The following is a 23,733-nucleotide window of genomic DNA, read 5'->3' on the forward strand; positions in this document are numbered from 1 at the left end:
AATCTATATCCTCCTGTACTGGCAACAATATCAATGTCAATCGAACTGAAACTCAAACAACTGAAAAAATTAGTAGTTAAATTGGCACATATGATAAAAATAAAAATCCATGAAATGATGTTTAAAGTGGCCTAGTAATAATAAAGTGGTTAAGATGAAAAGGTATGGAAGTTAGTGGTGCACTGCAAAATTAGTGCCAGCTTAGCTTTGCACAATTAGGGCTCCACTTAGTGATTATATTATAATTGAAGTGGCTTTCTACTTGCTTCTGTATTCAACCCTTGAAAAACACCTACTTTTTGTTGTATAATTTATTGGTTACCAATATTAGACCATACCTGTCTGAATGCCCAAGGATTTGGATAAGATTTTTTTATTCAAATTGGTCTTTCCTGAATTACAATTTTAATAATTGATATCTTTACTTTCATAAAATGTTTAATATGGTACCTGAACTATTAATATGTATTTTATTATAGTATTTATATTTTCACAAAATATCTAATGTGGTGCCCGAATTATTAATATTTGTTTTATTATGGTACCTGGTGTTAACATTGTTAATGACTTGTTAAACTAGCCAATAAAAATTCAACATGTAATTTTTTTTTCTAAATCATCAAGTCCATATTGATAATATAACATTATGTAAAAACTAAATAAAACAAAAAGAATTAAATTAAATTAAAAAAATAACTAAACATATGATTAATAAAAAATAAGTAAATACTAAATTTAACAAAAAAATGTTCATCTTTTTCAAAGAGCTTTCCATTTAAAATACTATTTTTTATTATCCATGAAAGTTAATTTAGTATTTATTTCTTTTTTTATTAACCATACTTTTAGTTATTTTTTAAATTTAAATTTATTTTTATTTTATTTAGTTTTTCATATAATGTTATATTATTCATGTGAAATTGATGATTCGGGAAAAAAATTTACATGTGGAATTTTTATAGGCTAGTTTAGCAATTCACTAATGGTGTTAACATCAAGTACCGTAGTAAGACACATATTGATAGTTCAAGTACCACATTGAACATAGTAAAACACATATTGATAGTTCAAGTACCCATCAATTTGCTGAAACATCATCTTAAGCCTTTATCCGTAATTACTTTCCATACCATACATAGAGTGAACCACCACCATAGTCTATCCAAATACTTTGTTAACTTAATTGTTAGAACAATTATTTTTATCTAAAAATGAAAAAAATTAATAATACAAATAAAAAATTTTCATTATATAATTAAGTAATAAACATATATTTTATTATACAATGAAGTTAAAAATTAAATTATTTTTAAAATTTGCAAAATTTTTATGTAAAAATTTAACTTAAATCAAGCTTCATATTATTATATTGATAATAAATTTTATTTTTATTTTTAAAAATTTTTAAAAATATTAATATATTAATATAAAATATTATATTTTTCAATATTATTAAACATACATATTTAATTATTTATATTTACTCTTCACAAATTTGCAATTTAGTCTTTGTACATTTATTTTCAATAATTTATTCCTTTTACTTTTCAGATTTGAAAATCAAGTCCAATTGTTGATATTGTTAAATTTTTTTGTCAATTTTGTTGATATCACATTTTTAAATAAAAAAATACTCATTTGGTAGTCATATAATTAAAAAATAACGTTGTAATGAACTTGAATTTAATAAAATATTTTTAATATATACAAAAAAAATGTAAAATATAAGTTTATAAATATAAAATAGACTCAATTAAACAATGAAAAGATAAGAAAAATCTCAAATATTTGTTTGTTTCATTGAAAACAGCTTTTATAAAATATTTTTAAGAAATCTGTCAAATAATAGAAAATATTTTATACAGATTCATCCAAACATAAAAAAATATTAACTTTTTCAAGAAAATAAGTCATTTTTCAAGAGTCATTTTCAGTGAAACAAAGAGACCCTTAAACTCACATCCCACCATTGATTTAAATGGACAAGTGCTTAATTCAATCTTACTTTTTACTAATTAATCTTATTATATAGTTGTTTTAGTTTTACTCTTACAAATCCAGTACATTGGCAAGTACAATACAAATACAAGAAATTACAATGTAAAATTAAATCAGTACAAAATATAATAGATAAAGGACAAAAAAGAACACAAGAAAACTTATCTATAACATATGCCCATATTGAAATTAGAGACCCATGCATCATAATTACATAGAGTGAAATTCAAATTTTTTTAATAATCTCATTATGGGTTCTAATAATATATATACTCTTTTTGACATAATGCTCAGAATTACCCATAGCCCTTCCCCAATCCATAAATAGGAGGATAATGCGCTTTAGTACACTTGAATCCACGTTCTCCTATATTGACAACAATGCCCATGCCAATCGAGCTAAGACTTAATTGGCTTTGTTTCCATGATTTTGAAATAAGACAATGCTGTAAAACAGAAAATAGATATGTCTATCATAAATTCAGATACTTACATCATATGCATAACTTAATGGTTAAATTTTACTATTAGTCCTTATACTTTGTAAAAATTGTGAATTTAGTCTCTGTACTTTTATTTAATTAATTTTAGTCTTTATACTTTTCAAATTGGTAAATTTTAGTCCCTACACCTTTTAGATTTTGAAATTTTAGTTCTGACCCAAATAATAGGAGTTAAATCTGTTTGGCTAAATTCAATTACTAGTCATGTACTATGCGTATAGTTATAGATTTAGTCCATTTTCTCCAATTATTTCATTCTAAGTCCTTATACTTTTCGAATTGTAAAATTATAGTCTTAATGCAAATAACAATCAATAATCCATTAATTGGACTTTTAGTGAGTAGTACGTAGAAATAATAAGCCGACATGACATTACACATATGATAATATGTTTGGCACATCAGACTTTGGAAATAGCAAAACTTTATTTAATGAATTTAACAAATTTTGCTAAGTACAAGGACTAATAGAAAAATTTAACCATAACTTAATTCTAAAAAAAAGGCGTACGAAGATGATATTTGTGAGCATGCTTCTAAATAATCCAATGAGCAATAATAATGTAATAAAGTGGGAAATGATTGTATGAATAGTCACGCCACGTCATTTCTATCTCCTTTTCAATAGTTTAAAGTCATATCAATATTTTTCTCTTGAATTTTAACATTTTCATATTGAACAAAATTAAATTTAAACGAAAATTTTAAAATTCAAGATAAAATTACTTATGTGATATTAAATTATTGAAAGGAGATAATATTTATGTTTCGTATTATCCTTCTTCTGTAATAAAAGAGAGCTTAAAATTTGATAAAGAGTAAATTGTATGAAACTGTAATTACACATCATCTTTATCACTTTTCAATAACAGAATAACAAATCAATTTCTTTTTCTTATTTCACATTTTCATACTATACTTGCTAAAGTGTGATATCTTTTGTCATGAATGTGAATCCAAATTACATAGTTATTTGAGAATTTAGTAAGATATTCATTTTAGAAAGAGAGAGGAATATATATGTAGATTCACGTGAATAAGTGGACAAAAAAAGGGTGTCCCCTTTGCTTGAAAAGTTTGTCTGGGTTTTCGAATCAGTACAAATCACCCATCCTCACTTCAAACTATTACTAGTGGAAGACCCACAATGAGACAATAGTTCAAAATAAAGATAAATTTAAATGGATCATGTGTGTCTCTCTTCCTTTTCTTTCTAACAATCAAAAAATAAAATAAATAATAATAGCATCTTCCTGTTAATTTTATCTATCTTCTTCGTCTTCATTTCACCACATTTGTTTTAGCAAAGACAAGTGGTTGATGGAAAAGTTAGAGAAGCGTCGGCAGTAGGCTTGGATTCTTGTGGGAAAAAAATATAGCTAAAGGGGACCTTTATGTTTTTGTCTTTACAATATTGTTGTGTGTTATAATAACAGCGGAAGGTTGGTGGAGGTTTTTTGCAGGATTGAAAATCAATGTCAAGTTCATCTCCTTTTCTTCTTTTTCATTGCCTTAACCTCTAGGGCACTAGCTTGAAACCTTTTTTTTTCTTTTTCCATTTAGTTTTGGGGGTGTGTTTAATGGCTATGGAGATGCAGAGCGGGGGGAAGATGATGGGGTTCTTGGTTATCTTGTTGGTTTTGTTTATAGAGATGGCAGCACCCACTACTGCTAGCAGAAACAGCTTTTCTACCCAAATTCTTGAGGTTCAAAACCAGTTGAAGCTCTTGAACAAGCCCGCTGTTAAATCTATTAAGGTCAGTCAGAATTTACTCATTTGCTCCCTCTTCAAATTGTCAAAAAGCTGTAACTTTAGACTTATTTTTTGTTATCCACTGCATATGCGTTTTGCCATGAACAGAGTCCAGATGGAGATATAATTGACTGCATCAAACTTTCACATCAACCGGCTTTTGACCATCCAATGCTCAAAAACCATAAAATCCAGGTCCATTCCTCTTCTTTTAAGCACCATGAATGTGTTTTTGGTTTGGACTTCTTGCATCCATGGTGTTCTAAGGGTTGTGTGTTTCCTTTTATGATAAACTAGATGACCTCAAACTTTCACCCGGAAGGTGTTTTTGGTGAAAACAAAGTTGCTTCAAAGATGAAACCAGGTTCATCAAGGAATGTTACCCAGATGTGGCACTTGAATGGAAGGTGTCCAGAAGGAACTATTCCCATTAGGAGAACTAGAAAAGATGATTTGTTAAGAGCAAGCTCTATCAAAGCCTTTGGTAAAAAAAGGCACAAAACCATCCCTCAACCAAAGTCTGCAGATCCTGACCTCATCACTCAAAGTGGCCATCAGGTAGTACATACTGCTACTGCCTCATTTCTTTTTACATGAAACTGGTTTTGGTGTATATTGAACTGATATATGTGGTTACATATGTTCCATTTCTTGGGTGTTTGGACTTTGGAGCTTTGATGTAGCATGCAATAGCTTATGTGGATGGAGACAAGTACTATGGAGCTAAGGCAACCATTAACGTTTGGGAACCCAAAATACAACAGCCTAATGAATTCAGCTTGTCCCAAATCTGGATCTTGGGTGGTTCTTTTGGTGAAGATCTCAATAGCATTGAAGCAGGCTGGCAGGTACCTTCTTATCCAACAACAATTTTACATTATTATTTTAGATTCCATCCATATTTAACTCATTGGCCTCTGTCTTCTATAGGTTAGCCCAGATTTATATGGAGACAACCACACTAGACTCTTCACTTATTGGACTGTAAGACTAGACTCCCCATGTCACTATCCTTTTGTCCTTTGATGCATTTCTATTTTTTAACTCTTGTTTTCTTTATTACTAAAACCAGAGTGATGCATATCAAGCCACTGGTTGCTATAATCTACTTTGCTCAGGCTTCATTCAAATCAACAATGAAATAGCAATGGGTGCAAGCATCTACCCTGTTTCTAGCTATCATGATTCCCAATATGATATAAGCTTACTTGTGTGGAAGGTAATGAGTAAGAAACTATTCATAATAAGCAAGCTACCATTTCATAAACATCAAATTTATATATATCCATAAATTTGAGTGTGGCAGGATCCCAAGGAGGGGAACTGGTGGCTACAATTTGGTAATAGCTATGTGTTGGGTTACTGGCCAGCTTTCCTATTTTCCTACCTATCAGACAGTGCCTCCATGATTGAGTGGGGAGGTGAGGTTGTAAACTCAGAATCAGATGGACAGCATACATCCACACAAATGGGGAGTGGCCATTTCCCCAAAGAAGGGTTTGGCAAATCTAGTTACTTCAAGAATATTCAAATTGTTGATGGCTCCAACAATCTCAGGGTTCCTAAAGACATTGCAACTTTCACTGAGCAATCAAACTGCTATGATGTACAAACTGGAAAAGGTGGCAACTGGGGCAGCTACTTTTACTACGGTGGTCCGGGTCGAAACGCTAACTGCCCTTGACTCATTTAAATCCTTAAGAAAAATGAAAGCTAAGTAACCATCAACTGTTGCCAAAATGAATATTCATCAAGCCAAGTGCATGCCCTTCTTCAAGTTAAGTTTAAACTAGTAAATTTGTGAATCATGTTTTCACCATTAGATAGTAGCAATACAGGTTAAATCTCCTTATTAACTCTGCCAAAGATTTGTTGTGAGAAAGTGAGGTATTTCTAGCTGATATTCTTTGTTTGGACATATGAGTGTATATTTTGATTTTCCTTTTTTTTTTTTAATGTGTGTATGTGTCATTAAATTCTGCTTAAGCAATATAAGCACTTGGCTTTGTTATTCTTAAAAGATTATTCTCTATGATTTTCCATCAATGAAGGAACCTTACTTTGTAATGGCAAAAGGAAATGATTTACCTTTTGCTTTACCAATAATTGCCCTTTTTAAGTACTTGGACCAGGATAAATATGAGAGTTAATTGCAATTGTCTTTACTAATAGTATAAAAATAAGACACCCACACCTAAGTTCCAATCCGAAAACTTATTAAGGGTGGGTTGAGGTAGGCGGTGCGTTTACCTGCGGTTATTGTAAAAACAAGGGTGGCGGTGAGATTAGATATTGTAGTGATACTATAGTGTGAGACAAAAAGTAAATTAAACGTACTGCATCGCATCTCATTGCCCATCTAAATCCACTCTAAGCCTGTAAGGTCTTATCTAATGTTTGCATAAGACGTGATTTAAGTTCAATTTGCTTACTAAACTGTAACCTAATTCTAGTACATAAATTAAATCACTCCCCTTAGTAAGACTTTTCCTTTAAAAGCTTAATATAATTTGCACTAAAATAATTTCCTTATAATGAACAAGATAAGTGCGTGTAATCTTATATATGAAACCATAGCAAGCTTTCTCTTAAATAATCATATAATGGCTTGCAAATTTACAATCAATGTGAATCTTCATCTTTTTGAGTTCAACTCGATAAAGTCTTCAATATGGAATAGATTTTAACAATTATAAGAGCGGCACCTATAGTGAGAATATAAATAATCTCAGCCATTGAATCAAAATAAATGATTTCAAGCCTTAGATTTTGTATTTATTTTACCTTATTAAAATATAACCAACGGGCACCAACTTTTTTTCTTCTTTCATATCAAAAAAATTGGTTAGTCTTTATTTTTAGATTTAAATTTTTTTTTAAAAAAAATTAGAATGGAAAGCAAGATACTAAAAAAAGGGATTTTTCACTTCATTCTAAAAAAAAATGGGATTTTTTCATTGGATGAGTAAAAAGTGAGTACTCGAAATCAGCCAAGAAAAAATTTTTAATTTTTTTAGAATGAAATGGTCGATCAATTTTTTCAATCAAGAAAAACAAATACCTAATACCAAAATTGATTTATCTTATAATAACCCTAATCTCTTACTTTTCATTTCAATTTTTTCCTCAAACAGAAAAAAAAAATTGAAAGTAAAGATTATCCCAAAATTTTTCACCCTATGACTTTCATTACAGAGTGAAAAGAAAAAGAAAGAAGAAAAGATCAGGTGTTGTTGATTTTATTTTAATAAGGTAAGATAAATTGAAAATTTAAAGCTTAGAATCATTTATTTTGATCGAATAGCAAAGATCATTTTAATTTTCATCATTATAGGTGAAGTCTTCATGGAGATGCTTCATATGTTTGGCCTTATTAATACTAGATAGCTTTTTAGATGTTAAAGTAGTTGCAACTGAAGCAACAACTGATTTAGGATTCTCTATCATCTTCTAAATTCACTCCAACATGAATATTTGCAGCAGCATGCTTGCTCTCTTCCACTTCCAAGAATACTTCACCTCATCCTTGGATACAATGCCATTTTGCTTTAAGTGGAATTTGATAGATGAGTGAAGGGTAAAGCAATGCATGCCTAGTATTCTTGGTTTCTACATGCTTAACAATTTCATTGAAGGAATGAATGATCTCAAATTTTGATAGGTTGATCAAAAGTACATTCTAAGTAATTGAAAACTTCTAATGTACCACCTCGAAGAGAATTCTAATCGGATTAGGAATCTCGGTTGTACAGGCCCAAATCTGCCCGGGCTCGTACAAAAACAAATAAACAGAAATAAAAAACCAATAAATTGACAGTCCAATGTTAATTTACAAGGCCCAACAAGGCCCAAAACTCCAAATTAAGACCCGAAACCCAAGCCCAACAACAAAAGCAAAAAACCTAGGTTTCTTCCAGCACTACTGCCCTCATGTACGGCCTCTAGCTGCCCCTGCCACGTCGCCTCCGTACCTCCGTACCTACAAACTAAAGAGAATAGAACACGACAGCAACAAAGAAACAAAAAATTTTGTAATCTGCATATAAAAGAATCACTAGGCATTTTGTATTTTTTTTTACAGACGAACACACGAAATACAGAGAAAAATACACAGAGCAATAAAAAAAACAAAAATTTCTAAAAGGTGGCGCCTTTATCTTTCGTTTATTTAATGTTATTTTCCTTATTTATTGATTAGAAGGAAGAAAATAAAAAAGAGGGAAAAGGGAGTGAAAATCTCACCTGTCGGTTCGTCTTATGCCGCCGTGGGCGGTCGAGGCTGTCACCTTTGAAGAAAGGTGACGTTTTCGGACTAGGAGGGTTGAAAAGCAAAAGAAAATGGGGTCTTTTGCTCTTTCGAGCACCGTGGATGGCGGCGTTGTCGTCAATGACCGGCAGCCGCCACGGTGGCTATTCGCCGGAGTCTAGGTTCGGACAATGGGGGATTTGAGAGCTTTTGAGAGTGTTTTAATTTTTTTTATTAAAAAAGGGTAACATAATTATTTTTATAAAAAAATTTGCTTTTTATAGGACAATTAAATGACGTCGTTTAGGGTCTATCTCAGTGGCCTCAAAGCCGCGCCGTTTAAAACCACCAACCCAAAACCCGACCCGCTACAGCAGGGATCTGCGTGTTTCCATTAAGCCCTGATCCCTCGGCTCTTGTGGCACTTTTCAATAAGGTCCTTTTGGAGATTTTCGTCTTTTTATAGATCTTACCTTTTAATTTTGTTTAGTTTTCAATCGGGTCCTTGACCCACTGATGTTTTGAAAAAGGACACGTGTCCTGGAAAAGGGGTTAATTTTTATTTAGTCCCCATATGTTTTTGCGCATTTGATTTTAATCATTTGCTTTATTTTATTATTTAATTTGTTTGCTTTATTATGGTTTTTACTTTTAATTTCATTTCTATTCTAATTCAATTCCTAATCTGTTAAATTTCAACCTTTTTTAAATTTGTTATTTATTTATTCATTTTAATAGTTTTATATATTATTCATTTTAAACTATTTTATTTATTTTAAATTCTTTATACACTATTTATATTAAACTGCTTTATATTATTCATTTTAAATTGTTTTAGATATTATTTATTTTAAATTGTTTCATATATATTATTTATTTTGAACTGCTTTATATATTATTTTATTTTAAAACTGTTATATAGTATTTATTTTAGATTTTTTTATTACATATTATTTCTTTTAAAAATGCTGTATATATTATTTATTTTAAATTGCTTTAGATTATTTATTTCAAACGGTTTTGTATTTTATTTATGTTAATTTTTTATATTGTTTATTTTAACCATTTTTTATATTTTTTATTTTTTTCATGTATTATTTATTTCAACCTTTTTATCTATTATTTACTTTGAATTGTTTTATATATTGTTTTGTTTTGTTTTATTTGATTGTCAATATTAATATTAAAATAATGTATGTTGTGATTATTGCCATTATGTGTATAATAATTCGTTTATTTGTATTCTCGTGTCATTATGATTCATTATTGTAACATTTTATTCGTAATTATTACTCCATGTTGTATATTATCATTCCATCGTATTTCATTAAAACCACTTCAAAGGTCGCGTTTAATTCTTTTTCTTTTATCCATGACATCCATTTTATTATATTTCAACTAAATAGCACGTATCGTTTCGGTTTTGTAATCGCGATTATTCAAAAATTTAAAAATGAGGCAATGTTCCCTTTTTTTGGAAATTCGAGAAGTCATACCCTAACTTATGGGGTTTCGATTTTCTCGATTAATCTAAACGACTTAACATCCTTCTAAATTTAAAATACCTAAGTCTTAAATAAAAATGAAAGACAAACTCATTCTCGAGAGCTCAAATGTCGCATCCTAACTTACGGGATGTGATATATTGTTATCTCGGGACGAGTTGGCCTTTAATGCTTGTTTCAATTTATTCAAGCATTTAAAAAAAAGATCGTATTTTAAATTCTTTTTGACTTTTCAACTTTTGACGTTAAGACCTTAATTAATCAATTAGATACCAATTTTGGGTGTTACAAGGGTGCGAATCTTTTCTCGTGCGCAACCGGCTCCCGAACCCATTTTCTTGAATTTCGTAGACTAAAATTGTTATTTTAGTAAATCAAAACGTTTTATTGAAACGATCAATCACAAGGTGACCTAATCACACCTCATAAAAAAAAGATCGGTGTCGACTCCCATTTTTTCCCATTTTCATTTTAAAATAAAGTCGATCTTTTCTTTTAAAAAAATAGTTTCGACATTGGTCATGGGTATAGGAAAGCTAGCAACTATTCTTAATAATCTCTCTCCAATCAATATAAGAAAACTAAATATGATTCCAAATCGTATTCCATACTTGAGAACAAGACATTATCCTAATAAAGATCATATCTCTATTCAAGATAATTTTCATCCACCTTATTCAAGTCTAGATATATTCAAATCAAATTCAAAGTTTGAATCATTTAATCTAGCCTTGAATTATACCTTTCATTCAATCAAGTAAGCTTAATTGAATTTCAAGTTTAATCCTCATCTCATTGTGTGTGTGACACATTAGGTACTCAATAAAATGGTAATAGGCTCAAGGTTACTCCATTAAGACCAAACGCATCTAAGATTCAAAAGCGGAATCTAGAAGCCCATCATAACATCCAAATTATTTTAGAGTGAAGTGTGACCTAGTAATTGGTATCTAAGTTTCTATAAAATAAAATAAAATAAACCTTCAACTCACTTAATTTTAAATTAAATCTTTTTAATTGCTCCACTAAATCACTAACGGAAGTTTTTTATTGGCATAATAATAAAGTTAGTCCTCCAATATTTATAGATTTTATCAATTTGGTCCTAATTTTAAAAATTCAACAAACTTAATCCTCAACTTTACACATTCTGTTATTTATAATTTTGTATGTTTTTTTATAACATATTGTGTTTTTTTTTTATCAAAAAAATGAACTTTTAAATATATATTACTTTTAAAGTTTTTAATTTTTAATTTTTTAACTTTTTTTATTTTATTTTTAAGAATCAAGACTCAATTGGCAGAATTTGTAAAGTTAGTGATTAAATTTGTTGAACATTTTAGAATTATGACCAAATTAATAAAATCTATAAATATTGGAGGGCTAATTGTTATTCTGCCAATAAGAAAAGGCTTCTGTTAGTGATTAACATATGTATGACCAAAATATTAAATTTAATAACGTTAGTGACTAAAATAGAAAATTTTAAACTTAAGTGACCAAAATAAAAATACACTAATAGTTGGGTAACTATTTTTATAGTTTACCCTATATAAATTTGGGTTCCTTAATTATATCTATTCTATTATTTAAGGTGACATTTGAAAAATGATTAAAAGCCCCCTATTTTTACCAAACAACAAATAATAATATAAGAGTAATTTTATCTTTTATATTCTTTTAATAAAATATTACTATAACGAGATCTAAACTTAAGACGCATAAAACTTTAATTTAACTATTGCAATCTAAGTCTCATTTAATTTTTAATATAATTTTTTATAAATATATATATTTGCATAAGTTTTATGGGGGTTAAGATTTGAGTTAAGGAGAGCATTATTCGGTTATAACTGATTTAATTGACTTACCCAATACTTCAATTAAATCAAGTTTGTTTGTCAAGTCGATTTTGAATTTAGTTAAATTAGTTTAGATAAACAGTTATTGATTATTAAAATCCATAACAAAATCGACCGACTTAATCAACTTATATTTATTATTTTTTGATTTTTTTAAATATATTTATAATAATTATTTAAAGTACCTAAATTTAAAATGCAAAAAAAAATCTATAAAAAACATCAATTAAATTGATTAACTAATTCAATTGACCGATATTAAATCAATTAATACTTTAGTTGATCAGTTTAATTATTTTATATTGAAGTCGATTAAATTAATTAAATTAAAATATCAAATCAAGCCAAACTGAGTATTGCCAGTCTGATTTTAATAACTACTAAATGAATATAAATTCAATTATCAAATTGATTGATGACCTAATTCCCAAAATATAATTTCTGTTTTTTTTTTAAGGAAAAAAACTAAAGTAAATTACAGTTGAAGAAGCCTATTTGTACTCTGAAGTAGAGAAGTTAGTTACTTGCATTTTACATACCATACCATACCATACCATACCACTTTACAGGCAGTAAATGTAGCAATGTAATTAGACAAGCATAGAGTTTTAGAAGGTGCTAAGGTTTGTGACATCAAATGTACAAAATCTGTGATTGCCCCTTCAAAGTTAAGCTGAAAACTTGATTTATGTATGGGATTACCTGGCTCTGGACAATTGTATAGCTTCTTGGTCCACAGTTGAATCCTCACCCCAAGTGAACTGGTGTGAGAACAGCATGAATTCTTGGTTCCTCACTTGTTCAAGCTCCTCCCATTCTGCCCATCTCACTGCCAAACCCACTCCATCAAGCATTTTCACCACTTCTGCCATCGTCGGTCGGTCTTCGGGTGAGCTCTGAGTGCAAAGCAGTGCGACTCGTACGATCGTCTCAACTTCTTTTGCATCGTAAATCTTTAAGTTCTCGTCAACGATGTCATCAACCCTGTTTTCTCTCAGCAGCTTTTTAATCTGTTCATAAACAATCCTCACAAATGCTACAGGTTCAATACTCTATATATTCATAAAGATTTAGGAGAGGGTGCATCAATATAAAAAACTTACATGGTCAAGTAGAAGAACATCCTCTTCCTCTTCTAAACGAGCAAAATCTATGGCACGCTGGCCGGTAACAAGTTCCAGAAGCATTATACCATACCCAAAGACGTCTGTCTTTTCAGAAGATTTTCCTGTGGACAAATATTCTGGAGCAATATGACCCATGGTACCTCGTACTTGAGTGGTAACATGAGTCAACTTGGTATCAACAAGCTTTGCTAACCCGAAATCTCCAAGAACAGCCTCAAAATTGTCATCTAAAAGGATGTTTGCAGCTTTTAAATCACGGTGTATTATCTTAGGATTGCAATGCTCATGTAGATACTCCAAACCGTGGGCTGCTCCGAAAGCTATACGTTTCCTCATTGGCCAGTCCAAGCCCTTGTCTCCAGGTTTTAAATCTATAGAAAATTTCAGATATAAATTCAGAATACAGTAAATATGCCTGCATTGCAATGCATCAAAAGGCAATGCAGAAAGGACAAGTACCTCTTAGTTGATATGCCACACTTAAATTTTGCATGAAAGGATAAACAAGGATTCTTTCGGAAGAGGTTGTGCAGAACCCAATTAGGCGTAGAAGATTCTTATGAACAGCAACACTAATGAGCTGGACTTCCCTCTGGAATGCATCTTCACCACCAGGACTATAATAATCTGCGAGGCGTTTCACAGCAACCTTTGTGTTATCAGAGAGGACACCTTTATAAACTCTTCCAAACCCTCCTTGACCAATTATGTTGCCCTCATTGAAATTATCAGTGGCAAGTTGGATTTCACGCCATGAAAATCGCCTTATCTGGCCAAAGGAAATTTTGAGGTCATCTTCACCTGAAGTTTAAAAATTATCAAGTGTTAATTTCTACAAACTAAAGAAATCAAATAGACTTTCAGCAGGAATTCTGTAATGATCATGATGAGCAATAAAATGCATAACATTGGAATGTAATATCTTCCCCTTTAACTTTGTCTTTGATCATGGATGAGTAAAGAGAATTACCTATGACATCAACAAAAACATCACGCATGGATTTGTGTGCTTGGTAATACCAGGACGCGAAGAGAGCCCCAAGTGATAGAAGTATGAGAGCACCACAACTTGCAGAGGTTACGACAATTCTAATTTTGGACCTACTGGTTGAAACTGCCAAAACAGCACAACATTTAATCCCATATATAACACATACGAAATGGATATAGTAAAAAAGTTGGTGTAGAGAGCAAACCAGGGAATGTAGAAGTTGAAACACAAGCTTGTTCCAAGCTAGAGCCACAAGCAAGGTGTGTTCCATTCAAGCTGACAAAATAACACTGTCAAATGGAATAGCAAGTGGAAGTTTGTCTAATCTTAAGCAATAATATACTAGAATTTAAAGGAGATAGAATCTCTTATAAAGTTTACTTGATTCTTGGAACTAAGAATAAATTCCTTGGAACTCTTCCAGTTAAGTTGTTGGATGAAAGATCCCTGCCAAGTAAAAATGATTTGTGAGTTTTTGTGAAGTCAATTTAGCATATAAGCAAAGACCCAAAAAGAGGGTAAAGGAGAGAAATATAGACCAACAATACAAGACCTATATGCAAGTTTGATACTATTTATCAAAAAAGAATTTTATGATTGGAATAAGAACACATAAATGGATGTTTCCTGCTAAATACCAAAACTTATATTTTAATCGGATTTAGTCTGTGTCAGATATGAGTACGTGTCTGACACAAGTCTACTCAATCTTTTTCCATATATGAGGAAGATTACATTTTATACTCATGTTTGAATATATGTATTCTATACTAGTACTTCAAGAAAAATAAAACGTTCAAGTAATATAATATTATCAAATCGCGCTCACAAAAAGTCTGATTTAGGAAAAAGCAGAGTCCTACAGGTTTTTTAACTTGGATAATTGACCCCAATTTTCCGGAATAGAACCACTGAATTTATTATTTGCAAGACTCAGAATTTCTAAGTGCGCCATCTCACCAATGAAATCTGGCAACAAACCAGATAGATTGTTGTTCTGTAATTCCCTGCAAAAGAAATTACCAATCACTTAAAGGTCTTTAACATGCAACCCACATGTTCATATTAGACAATCATATGTTTATGTTCATGTGTGTTTGTGTGTTACCATATACTAATATGCCTTTTTCTCTTTCTAATGCCAAGATGCAACATGTATACAACATCATTGTCACTTACAAGTTAACAAGAAACTTTAATTTCTTAATTGAAGGCGAAAGAGTTCCTGTAAATCCATTTGAAGCCAAGTTCCTGCCAATTGATACATTCACATGTTACTTTGTAGTTAGTAAAAAACTTAAGATGGTTATGTAAAGTAGGGTGTGCCCAAGGATCTTACCTCTACCATAAGTAATTGGATTTACATTGTAAGCTATGTCAATTGATAATAATCATGATTCAAAATGGTGGACTTACAAGGATATGACATTCCCATTCCTACAGGTAACATGAGACCAGCTAAAGCAGGGACTGACAAGATTATCATTCCAATCAGTTATTCGACCATTGGAATTATTGAGAACCTTGAGAAACTCGATCAAAGCATTTCCTGAACATTTGCAGACAAAGCTATCAGTTCTTTTTGCCAACAAGCTGACAAAGCTCGTTAGGGTTCAAGTTTTATTGTCATACGGTCCAAGTTGCAATCTCTATGTATAACTTGAGGCGGAACCTCTAAAGGTTTCTGTCCTCTTTAGATGGACTAAATTATGTATTTATATGATATGATTATTGTTCCTCATATATGCCAGCACGTACCTTATTCTAGAATTAATACATGTTTTCTAGACGTGGGTTCGCCTACATGGTGGTGCGAATCCATATCGCTCGGTCTCATAGGAAGACACGAATACCTCACATACGAACCATGTAGGGTACAAAGCAAAACTTAATCGGATAATTGAGTAGTGGGCCGGTAATAGTGAGTATCATAACAAATTTATATATATATATATTTATGCATTCATATATTTAATAAAATTGTACCCCTTAAAATAAATTTGGGGGAGGGGAGATGGGTTACATAAGGCTTGAACCCTATCTTCATGCCAACTTACAGCAGCTCTAATTACTGCAACAGTGGTCTTGTTGGCAATTTCATGTGTTATAGATTTAAATAGGTAAAAATATATCATAGATTCATATAATCTTCATAAATTTAGAATTTAGTCTTTATATTTTTATTTTTAAAAATTTAGTATCTCTGTTGTTTATATTTCAAAATTCATGTCCAATTATTAATATTTTTTTGATTAAATTTGTTACTGTGACATTTCGAAATAAAAAAAAAATCTTCACTTAATAGCAATGTAACTAAAAAAGTAACATTGTAACGAACCAAGATATCTATTTGTTTTTATATGGCTCAAACATAAATACTAGTTTTTTTTAAGCCTAAATTTATACTAACATATTTTTAATATTGTTAATACACGATATCAATAGAGGTTAAAATAGAGAAGATGTTGTTCTGGTCCAGAAAATAGAGAAAAAACCCACCTCAAATGAAGTACCTTAGGTTACTTAAACTATGGTAATTTCGGGTCGGATTATTATATATTTTTATAGTTGTATAATAAACATTAAATTTAATTGAAATTAAAAAAAAAAGGGCTATGGTTAGTGTTACCATACCCTCAATATCAGGTTCCTTGGATGAGTAACTGGTTGCAACGAAAAGCAGTAGGAGCCAGATTGTGATATGCTTTAGAGGCTGGCATTTGGGAAAAGCTTCATTATTACTACTTTTTGCTTTATTCTCCGATGAAGATGGACCCAACAATCTCTCAAAACCTTTGAAAACTGCACCCAAAAAATGGAACATTATGTACTTTACACCAAATCACAGAGAAAATTAGCCTACTTTTTGTTACACAAACTGGGAAAAAAGAAAAAGAAAAAAAGAAAAAGTAAGACTGATTGATTGTAAATTTAATTATTTTAAATTTTTTTTATGAATTTTGTAATGCTTCATTAATGATTTACTTACGAAATTAAAATATAATAATATATAAGTTTAATTTTAAAAATACTGAATTTAAAATATAAATATTATAAGACTACATTGTATGAAATTATATTTTTATATATAATTTTTAATTTAATTTTAATTATTAATTAGTGGAGGTTGATTGTTAATTATATTTAAATGTTGTAACCACTAAATACCACTAAATAATTTATTGTAATATTATTTAAAATTTTAAATATCTATTTTACTTTTAATTGTGTATTTACATTGTAAAAATAATAATAAATTGGAAAATGTTTTTTTAAATAATTTTAAAATTTGCGACAACTTATTATATAAGATAATTGAAAGGATTTATTATGAAGATATAACTTGCAGAAGACCGTTAAAATTATATAAAAAAGATGAAGGGGTCTATGTACAATTTTTCTCTCCACAGATACTTCTTTTTTTTTCTTGTCACGTGCCAAAATTTTTAATAAATGAAATTATATTTATAAATTTTATTAAAAATATAATTTAAGTTTCACAAATTAGTGTTATTAATATATTATAGTTTTTAAATTTAAAATTTTAAAAATTTTAAATATGACGTAAACTCAAATGTTATTATTATAGATATCTTGAATATTCTAGTAGGTGTATAGCAGTCACCTCTTTATAATATCCAAAATTCTAACAGACAAATATGATTGTTACATAGAAGTTACGCGTGTAATAAATGTTTTCCAACTCGCTTAAATTAAGGTGAGATCTTAGGAGTTGTTATAAAGTTGGGTGCATAATAAAGACTTTCCAACTCACTTAAATTAAGGTGAGATTAAATGTAGTAAGATTCTTTTAAAATTAGTTGTGGTTAAAAGACAGAGATATGGAGACGGTAGACATTTTATCAAGTTACGCCATAAATTAAGAAATTATGTTGGTGACTTGAAATTGTTAAATTAGTTATCAAATATGTTTTTTTTCAGAAATTAAATTTATGGTTAAAGGATTTTTACTATCATTAAGGTTGTGTCACAATAAAAATGTCAGGTTAAATTTTTTAAACTTCAATTATTTTAAATAGTTTAACTAATAAAATATTATAAAAATATATTTAATAATTTTTTATATTTTAAATTTTTTATTCATAATAAATTTTAAAAAATAAAAGGTTAAAATCGAAATTTTTTTACCTTTAAAAGTTAAAATGTGACAAATTTAGTAAGATGGAGGGAGTATATTAGATTATGACACACCTATGATATTGGTGAAAATTTTGTGTAACAAATATATTTATAAAAAAATTAATGCAAAAAATAAATGAGACTTTAGTTAAAATAATAAAGTTGAGATATTGTTTTATGTTCAAAGCTGGTTATATAAAAAAATGAAATTATTTTTTATAATTTCACAACTAAATTGGAACTTAAGTAATGAATGATACCAACTCAATCAAATATTTAAATATTAATATAAATAGATAATAATATCAAATTATGTCAAATATAGTACAATAGACTAAATGTAGAACAATAAAGAAAACATAATTAAACCTAATTAAAATAGAAATAGAGTAAATTTGCTCATTCATAAAAAAAAAACCCCTTAAAAGTAAGTTATCCAAACCTCAATCATTAAAACATTTTAAAACCCATCCACAGACGCTTATGTAGGGACCGAAAACTCACGCATCATAATTGTAAATGGTAAGACTCAAACTTGGATTCTTATATATTCAAGATTTCCACCTTAACCAACAACATCAAGTCTCATTAGTTAAATTTTGTCAATAAAATTGGATTTCATTTCATTGACAAACTTAGCTACCCACTAAATTTAGACAAAATTATAATAGTAGAAATTAAATTTTAATTATTATATATCATGAACTAACAGTTGCAATAGTTTTTTATTTATTTATGAGGTATAATTGTAAGAATTAAATTTGAATTTATTAGAGGGTAAACTATACCGCACGTCACTCTAAAATAGTATTGCTCCTATTTTGGTCACTCTAATTTTTTTTATCAATTTAGTCATTCTCATTAAGACAACTGCTCGAATTGGTCATTGTCGGATTGCCTACGTGAGTTTTTTTTCTTTTGATTAAAGTTAAGGACCTCTCAATAAATAGTCCAAAACACTTTGTTTTTTATTTTTTTTATTTGCAACATGAAGATTTCAACGGTGGCATCATCAACATTTGAATCCTAGTTAAGAAAAGGGAATCCAACAACAATGATGACCAACTATTTCCATGACCCTACCCTTTTTGATGAGCCCACTTGCCAGCCTAACACCACTGACTACCATGGCAAGGCTAAAGTGGTTTGAGAACTCTTCAAGGCACAACAACTGATAAGGGAGATAATTATATAAAGGGGAGAGTAAGAGAAATGAAGAGGATATTGGGGACATTAGGATAGGCAAATTGATGGTTGGCTTGTAACTGCCATCAAGGAGTCATGAAGTGCATATCTTGGAACTAAGAAGGTATTGGCTCAGCCTTGTAGTTAATTGTTAAGTGAGCTTAGTAAAAAGTTTGATCTTTGATGTTATTTTTTTATGGAGACTAGGAATGGAAAGGAAAAGGTTGAGGATTTTTTTTAAAATTACCATTTGATGAGGGGATTCATGTTGATCCTTAAGGAATGAGTAACGGTTTGTCACTTTAGTGGAAGAAAGAGTGTAAGGTAAGGATTAGGACTGTTGAGACGAATATTATCGATATTGATATTAAAGATGAGGATAAAGGTGTTTGTTGAATTTATGAGGCTCTAACACTGGAAGAAAGATTAAGGGTGTACTTGGTTAGGTGAAAAAGTGGAGGGATAAAAGGAGAGAGTGAAAAAGTGGGAAGAACATATATTTTTGAATGTGCTTGGTAGGAAAGATAAGTGAGAGGAAAGAAAATAGGAGAGATGATTATTTTCCATCCTAATGCATAAAAATCAATCCTTTCAAATTGAAATGATGAGAGCAGAGAAAATAAGAGAGATGTGTATGTTGCTTCAAAATTATGTATTTGTTAAATATTTTATTTTATTTTCTTTCATTTTTCAACTCTACCAAGCAATGGATAGAAAGAAAATTATTTTTTCTTTCAATCTTTCCATCTTTCCTACCAGGCATACTCATGGAAAGAAATATTATATTTTCCATCTTTCTATTTTTCTATCCCTTCAAATGTCCATCTTTCTAACTTTTTTTCCACTCTACCAAACAAAGCCTAAAAGTTTGGAAGGGTTTGAAAGATATTGTCAGGGTTATGAGGGGACCTTGGATGAGTGTAGGTGATTATAATAACATTAAAGAAATGGAATAGAATGACAAGGGAATGTTAAGGTTGGGAGAAATATTAAAGCTTTTCTTGGGTTAATAAGTGATTGCACGTTCATTGATTTACCTTTTAAGAGACAAATGTTTACTTAGTTTTGTTGTAGGGAGTGAAAAGTAATAAAAGAGAGTTTAGATAGAGCTTCTGTGAATAAGGATTGGGTGGATATGTTCCTTGATACACAATATTTTTAATTTGGCAATAGTAGGTTTTTATCATTCATCAGTTTTTGTTTATACTAACTGTAAGGATAGGAAAGCTCTTAGAAGGTTTGAAGTTGAGATTCTTTGGGCTGAGTTTGCGAGGTGTGAGAGAATAATTGGGAAATTGGAGTGGAGACTATAAGGGTTCTTTTGCTTATAGGTTGACATAGAAATTTAAAAAAAAAAAGTGCATAATCTTATTAAAATTGTGGAGTGTAAGATATGTAGGTAATAATAAAAAGAAGATTAAAGATGGGTCTAATAGAATTGCAAGAATATGGACACAAGCTTGGAGGAGTTAAAGGGGCTAAAGATGGAAATTAGGGAATTGTGGAATAAGGAGGAAGTATTGGTTTTAAAGGTCAAGGGTTAAGTGGTTGAACTTTGGGGATAGGAATTCTATTTTTTTCATCAAGTTACTAGACAGAGAAGACAATTTAATAAGATCTTGAGAATGATGATTGGATTGATAAGGAGCTAGAGATATTTCAAGAGTTTAGAAGGTATTTTCAGGATTTATATAAATCAAATGGGCAAAGGGAATGTCATATGTTCCTAATTGGTGGATGATGGTTTGAATGATAAGCTGATTAGGAGAGTAACTATGGATTAGTTCAGTTAGAAGCTTATAAGGCACTTGGGGCTAATGAGTTTAATGGATTCATTTATTAGAATTATTGGGAGGTTGTAAAGGATTATGTGTTTAAAACAATAGATAGTTTTTTATAGTCGAAAAATGTCAAGAGAAATAAATAACATTGATATTGTGTTACTAATTCCCCTGAACATGTGATGTAATATAGACACGTCAATCTTTGTATTTTTTTATAAAGTGATCTTAAAGGAAATTGTGAATAGGGTTAAACCATTTTTAGGGGTTGATTATATAAAATTATAGTGCATTTATGGGAGGAAGGCAAATTCATGATAATATATATTGTCATTTCTCAAGATGTTTTAACATATATGACCAGATTCGTATCGGGCTTTAACTAGGTATTTACATATATTCTCTGACTAGGCTTGACTTGAAATATAGGTATACTTTTTTACTCAAACCCGACCCAAATAAATTTGCCTAGCCCAACACACTCAAATTACTTTATAAAATATAATTTTTAGTAAACAATTTACATAATGTAAATTGATAAAGAATTCACTAAGAAGATCCCAATGAATAAGGTTAGAGGAAGAGATTTTTTTATCTAACCTTATGTTGTTGATGGGATGTTTACTGAATGTTTAGTATATGATGTCTTGAGGGCTACACTTCAGTAAGATTACATAGTTCCATCAACATTTGTGGTTATAAATTAGAAGTTATGGAAGTGTATTTAGAGCTTGAAAGTTATGAGTAAAGTGAAGCATTTTTTGTGGAGGATATATAATATTGTTGTTGTTAATGTGAATTTGGTGAGAAGGAAAATGGTACTCCTTCTTCCATGTCAGATTGGTGGTAAAGAAGAGGAGAGTGTTGAAAATGTATTTGACATTTGATTGGACTAGTAAGGTTTGGTACGAAAGGTGTAGGCTATGAGTGGATAACAATAATTTAAAAGGGTGAATTGTTAATTGTTGAGTATTTCTTGTGATAATAAGATTGTGGAGGACAAGAGAATTAAAGTGGTTATGATTGCATGAAATATTTGGAAAGGAAGGTTTGAGTCTATAATCAACAAGAAGGAGATTGTTGTTCATAGGGTTATTGCTAGACTAAAAATTGTTATTTGTGAATTAATTGAGGTTTAGAAAGAGAAGGGTCAAAAGGATATAATGGGTGATGAACAATATTTTTTTGGAATTTTATTTAGATTTCAGCTCTGTTTGATGACCTATTTATATTATTAATTTAAGTTAAAAAATAGCTTAATCCCACATAAGCAACTGAATAAACGGATATTAACTCATTTTGGGTTTGATTCACGTTAGTTGTATTTGATGTTCGAGCTTTATCTTATTATTGTAATTTACTAAAAAATCAATCTATCCACACAATTGTTAGCCTATTTGGCAAAAAAAAACCCTAAGAAAATTAGAAATTCACTTTTAAATGTAATATTTTATTAGACTTCTCAATTTAATGCATTTTTTGCTATGGTAAACACTTTGTCACTTTTTTTTTGTCAATCTAACTTTTTTAACCAAACTTTTTAAAGAGTACTTACTCAATTAACCTTTAATTATTTTTTTTACGATGTAAAAAAATATAATAAATTAATCGATGAATTAATTCAATCGAAAATCGATTATCAATCTGATCTAATCAATAAAAAAAGGGTTAAAATCAGATTAAATAATTACAAGTTGGGTTTTGGCTATTTTTATTAAATTTATTCTTTTTATAGAGTATTAAAATTATTTTTCAAGTAATAAGATTTAAACCATTAATATCTTAATCATATGTTAAACATCACCTCATTAGGAGAGATGCATAATTTTATTAAGTAATTACTATATTTAGTACTTATTTAATTTATCTTTTAATTGAATAAAAATCCATTGCAATCAAATCAGTTAAAATTGATGTTTTGATTTATTGGTTGACTTCCCTTGGAATTCTTGCATTCGGTAAAGTTGCTAATTAAGATTAGAAGCACACCGACTGCTTGTTTAAATGCCACAATATATATATATTTTTCCAATATAACAGTAGGAATAAAGCAGCAAAATACATCACATATAATATCAGTTTTCGTATATATATTAACATGAAGAAGAACATGTATGTACGTATGTATGTATGTATATAAAAACATACCTGATTTGGCAAGGCTGCCATGGATGAAGTTGCAGCAAAACCAGGAAACCATGGGAAACCGAAACAAACAAAAAAAAAAGTGCAGAAGATGACAAGAAGAAGAAGCCGAGGAGATGGATAATAGATATAATTCAAGACATAATGTTGATGGGTAGTAACAATGATGAAGATCATGTGAAAATGGGGTTATGTTTTTAGTTCAAGGTCGGCCCCCATGAAGAACTTATTTCATTAAACAATTAAAACAAAGCAAAAGCTAAAGAAATTCTGACAACTGACAAGAGCTGAATAATATATGTGGAATAGAATATATTTGTTGAATGACACACACTGTTTCAGAATAGAATATTATAATTAATAATAAGCATTGATTTCATGTTTTGGTTTGGGAATTGGATTTCAATTTGGAAGGTGGATTGAGAATTAGAATTAGAATTAGAATTAGAATCCCACTAATTTATGGATGTCTCCCTTTTCCACCTTCTTACATT

The 23,733-nt window shown here is 29.8% G+C and overlaps 2 protein-coding genes across 2 annotated transcripts; one reads left to right on the forward strand and one right to left on the reverse strand.

Annotated features, from left to right (window-relative positions):
• The first annotated feature begins 3,663 nt into the window (after positions 1-3,663).
• On the forward strand, positions 3,664-6,274 carry LOC107955489 (uncharacterized). The gene is made up of 7 exons (XM_016891282.2): positions 3,664-4,258; positions 4,363-4,449; positions 4,552-4,812; positions 4,938-5,102; positions 5,185-5,238; positions 5,327-5,473; positions 5,561-6,274. The coding sequence occupies exons 1-7, from the start codon at positions 4,082-4,084 to the stop codon at positions 5,936-5,938; spliced, it is 1,269 nt and encodes a 422-aa protein (XP_016746771.2). The 5' UTR covers positions 3,664-4,081; the 3' UTR covers positions 5,939-6,274.
• A 6,104-nt stretch (positions 6,275-12,378) lies between these two features.
• LOC107956363 (probable LRR receptor-like serine/threonine-protein kinase At5g63710) lies at positions 12,379-23,489 on the reverse strand. The gene is made up of 11 exons (XM_041116764.1): positions 23,243-23,489; positions 16,623-16,790; positions 15,405-15,537; positions 15,168-15,239; positions 14,852-14,995; positions 14,370-14,435; positions 14,194-14,264; positions 13,968-14,111; positions 13,457-13,798; positions 12,974-13,368; positions 12,379-12,880 (listed from the first exon to the last, which is right to left on the reverse strand). The coding sequence occupies exons 1-11, from the start codon at positions 23,292-23,294 to the stop codon at positions 12,569-12,571; spliced, it is 1,899 nt and encodes a 632-aa protein (XP_040972698.1). The 5' UTR covers positions 23,295-23,489; the 3' UTR covers positions 12,379-12,568.
• Between the last annotated feature and the right edge of the window lie 244 nt (positions 23,490-23,733).

This window comes from Gossypium hirsutum, chromosome A07, assembly GCF_007990345.1.
Source record: "Gossypium hirsutum isolate 1008001.06 chromosome A07, Gossypium_hirsutum_v2.1, whole genome shotgun sequence".
NCBI lineage: Eukaryota > Viridiplantae > Streptophyta > Magnoliopsida > Malvales > Malvaceae > Gossypium > Gossypium hirsutum.

Coding starts and splice junctions, on each gene's coding strand:
- LOC107955489 (XM_016891282.2), top strand. CDS start 4,082: ATGGCTATGGAGATGCAGAGCGGGGGGAAGATGATGGGGTTCTTGGTT. Junction 4,813..4,937: donor TCACTCAAAGTGGCCATCAG/GTAGTACATACT, acceptor GCTTTGATGTAG/CATGCAATAGCTTATGTGGA. Junction 5,103..5,184: donor GCATTGAAGCAGGCTGGCAG/GTACCTTCTTAT, acceptor TGTCTTCTATAG/GTTAGCCCAGATTTATATGG.
- LOC107956363 (XM_041116764.1), bottom strand. CDS start 23,294: ATGGTTTCCTGGTTTTGCTGCAACTTCATCCATGGCAGCCTTGCCAAA. Junction 14,265..14,369: donor TTCTTAGTTCCAAGAATCAA/GTAAACTTTATA, acceptor TTATTTTGTCAG/CTTGAATGGAACACACCTTG. Junction 12,881..12,973: donor ATGTTCTTCTACTTGACCAT/GTAAGTTTTTTA, acceptor GTTTATGAACAG/ATTAAAAAGCTGCTGAGAGA.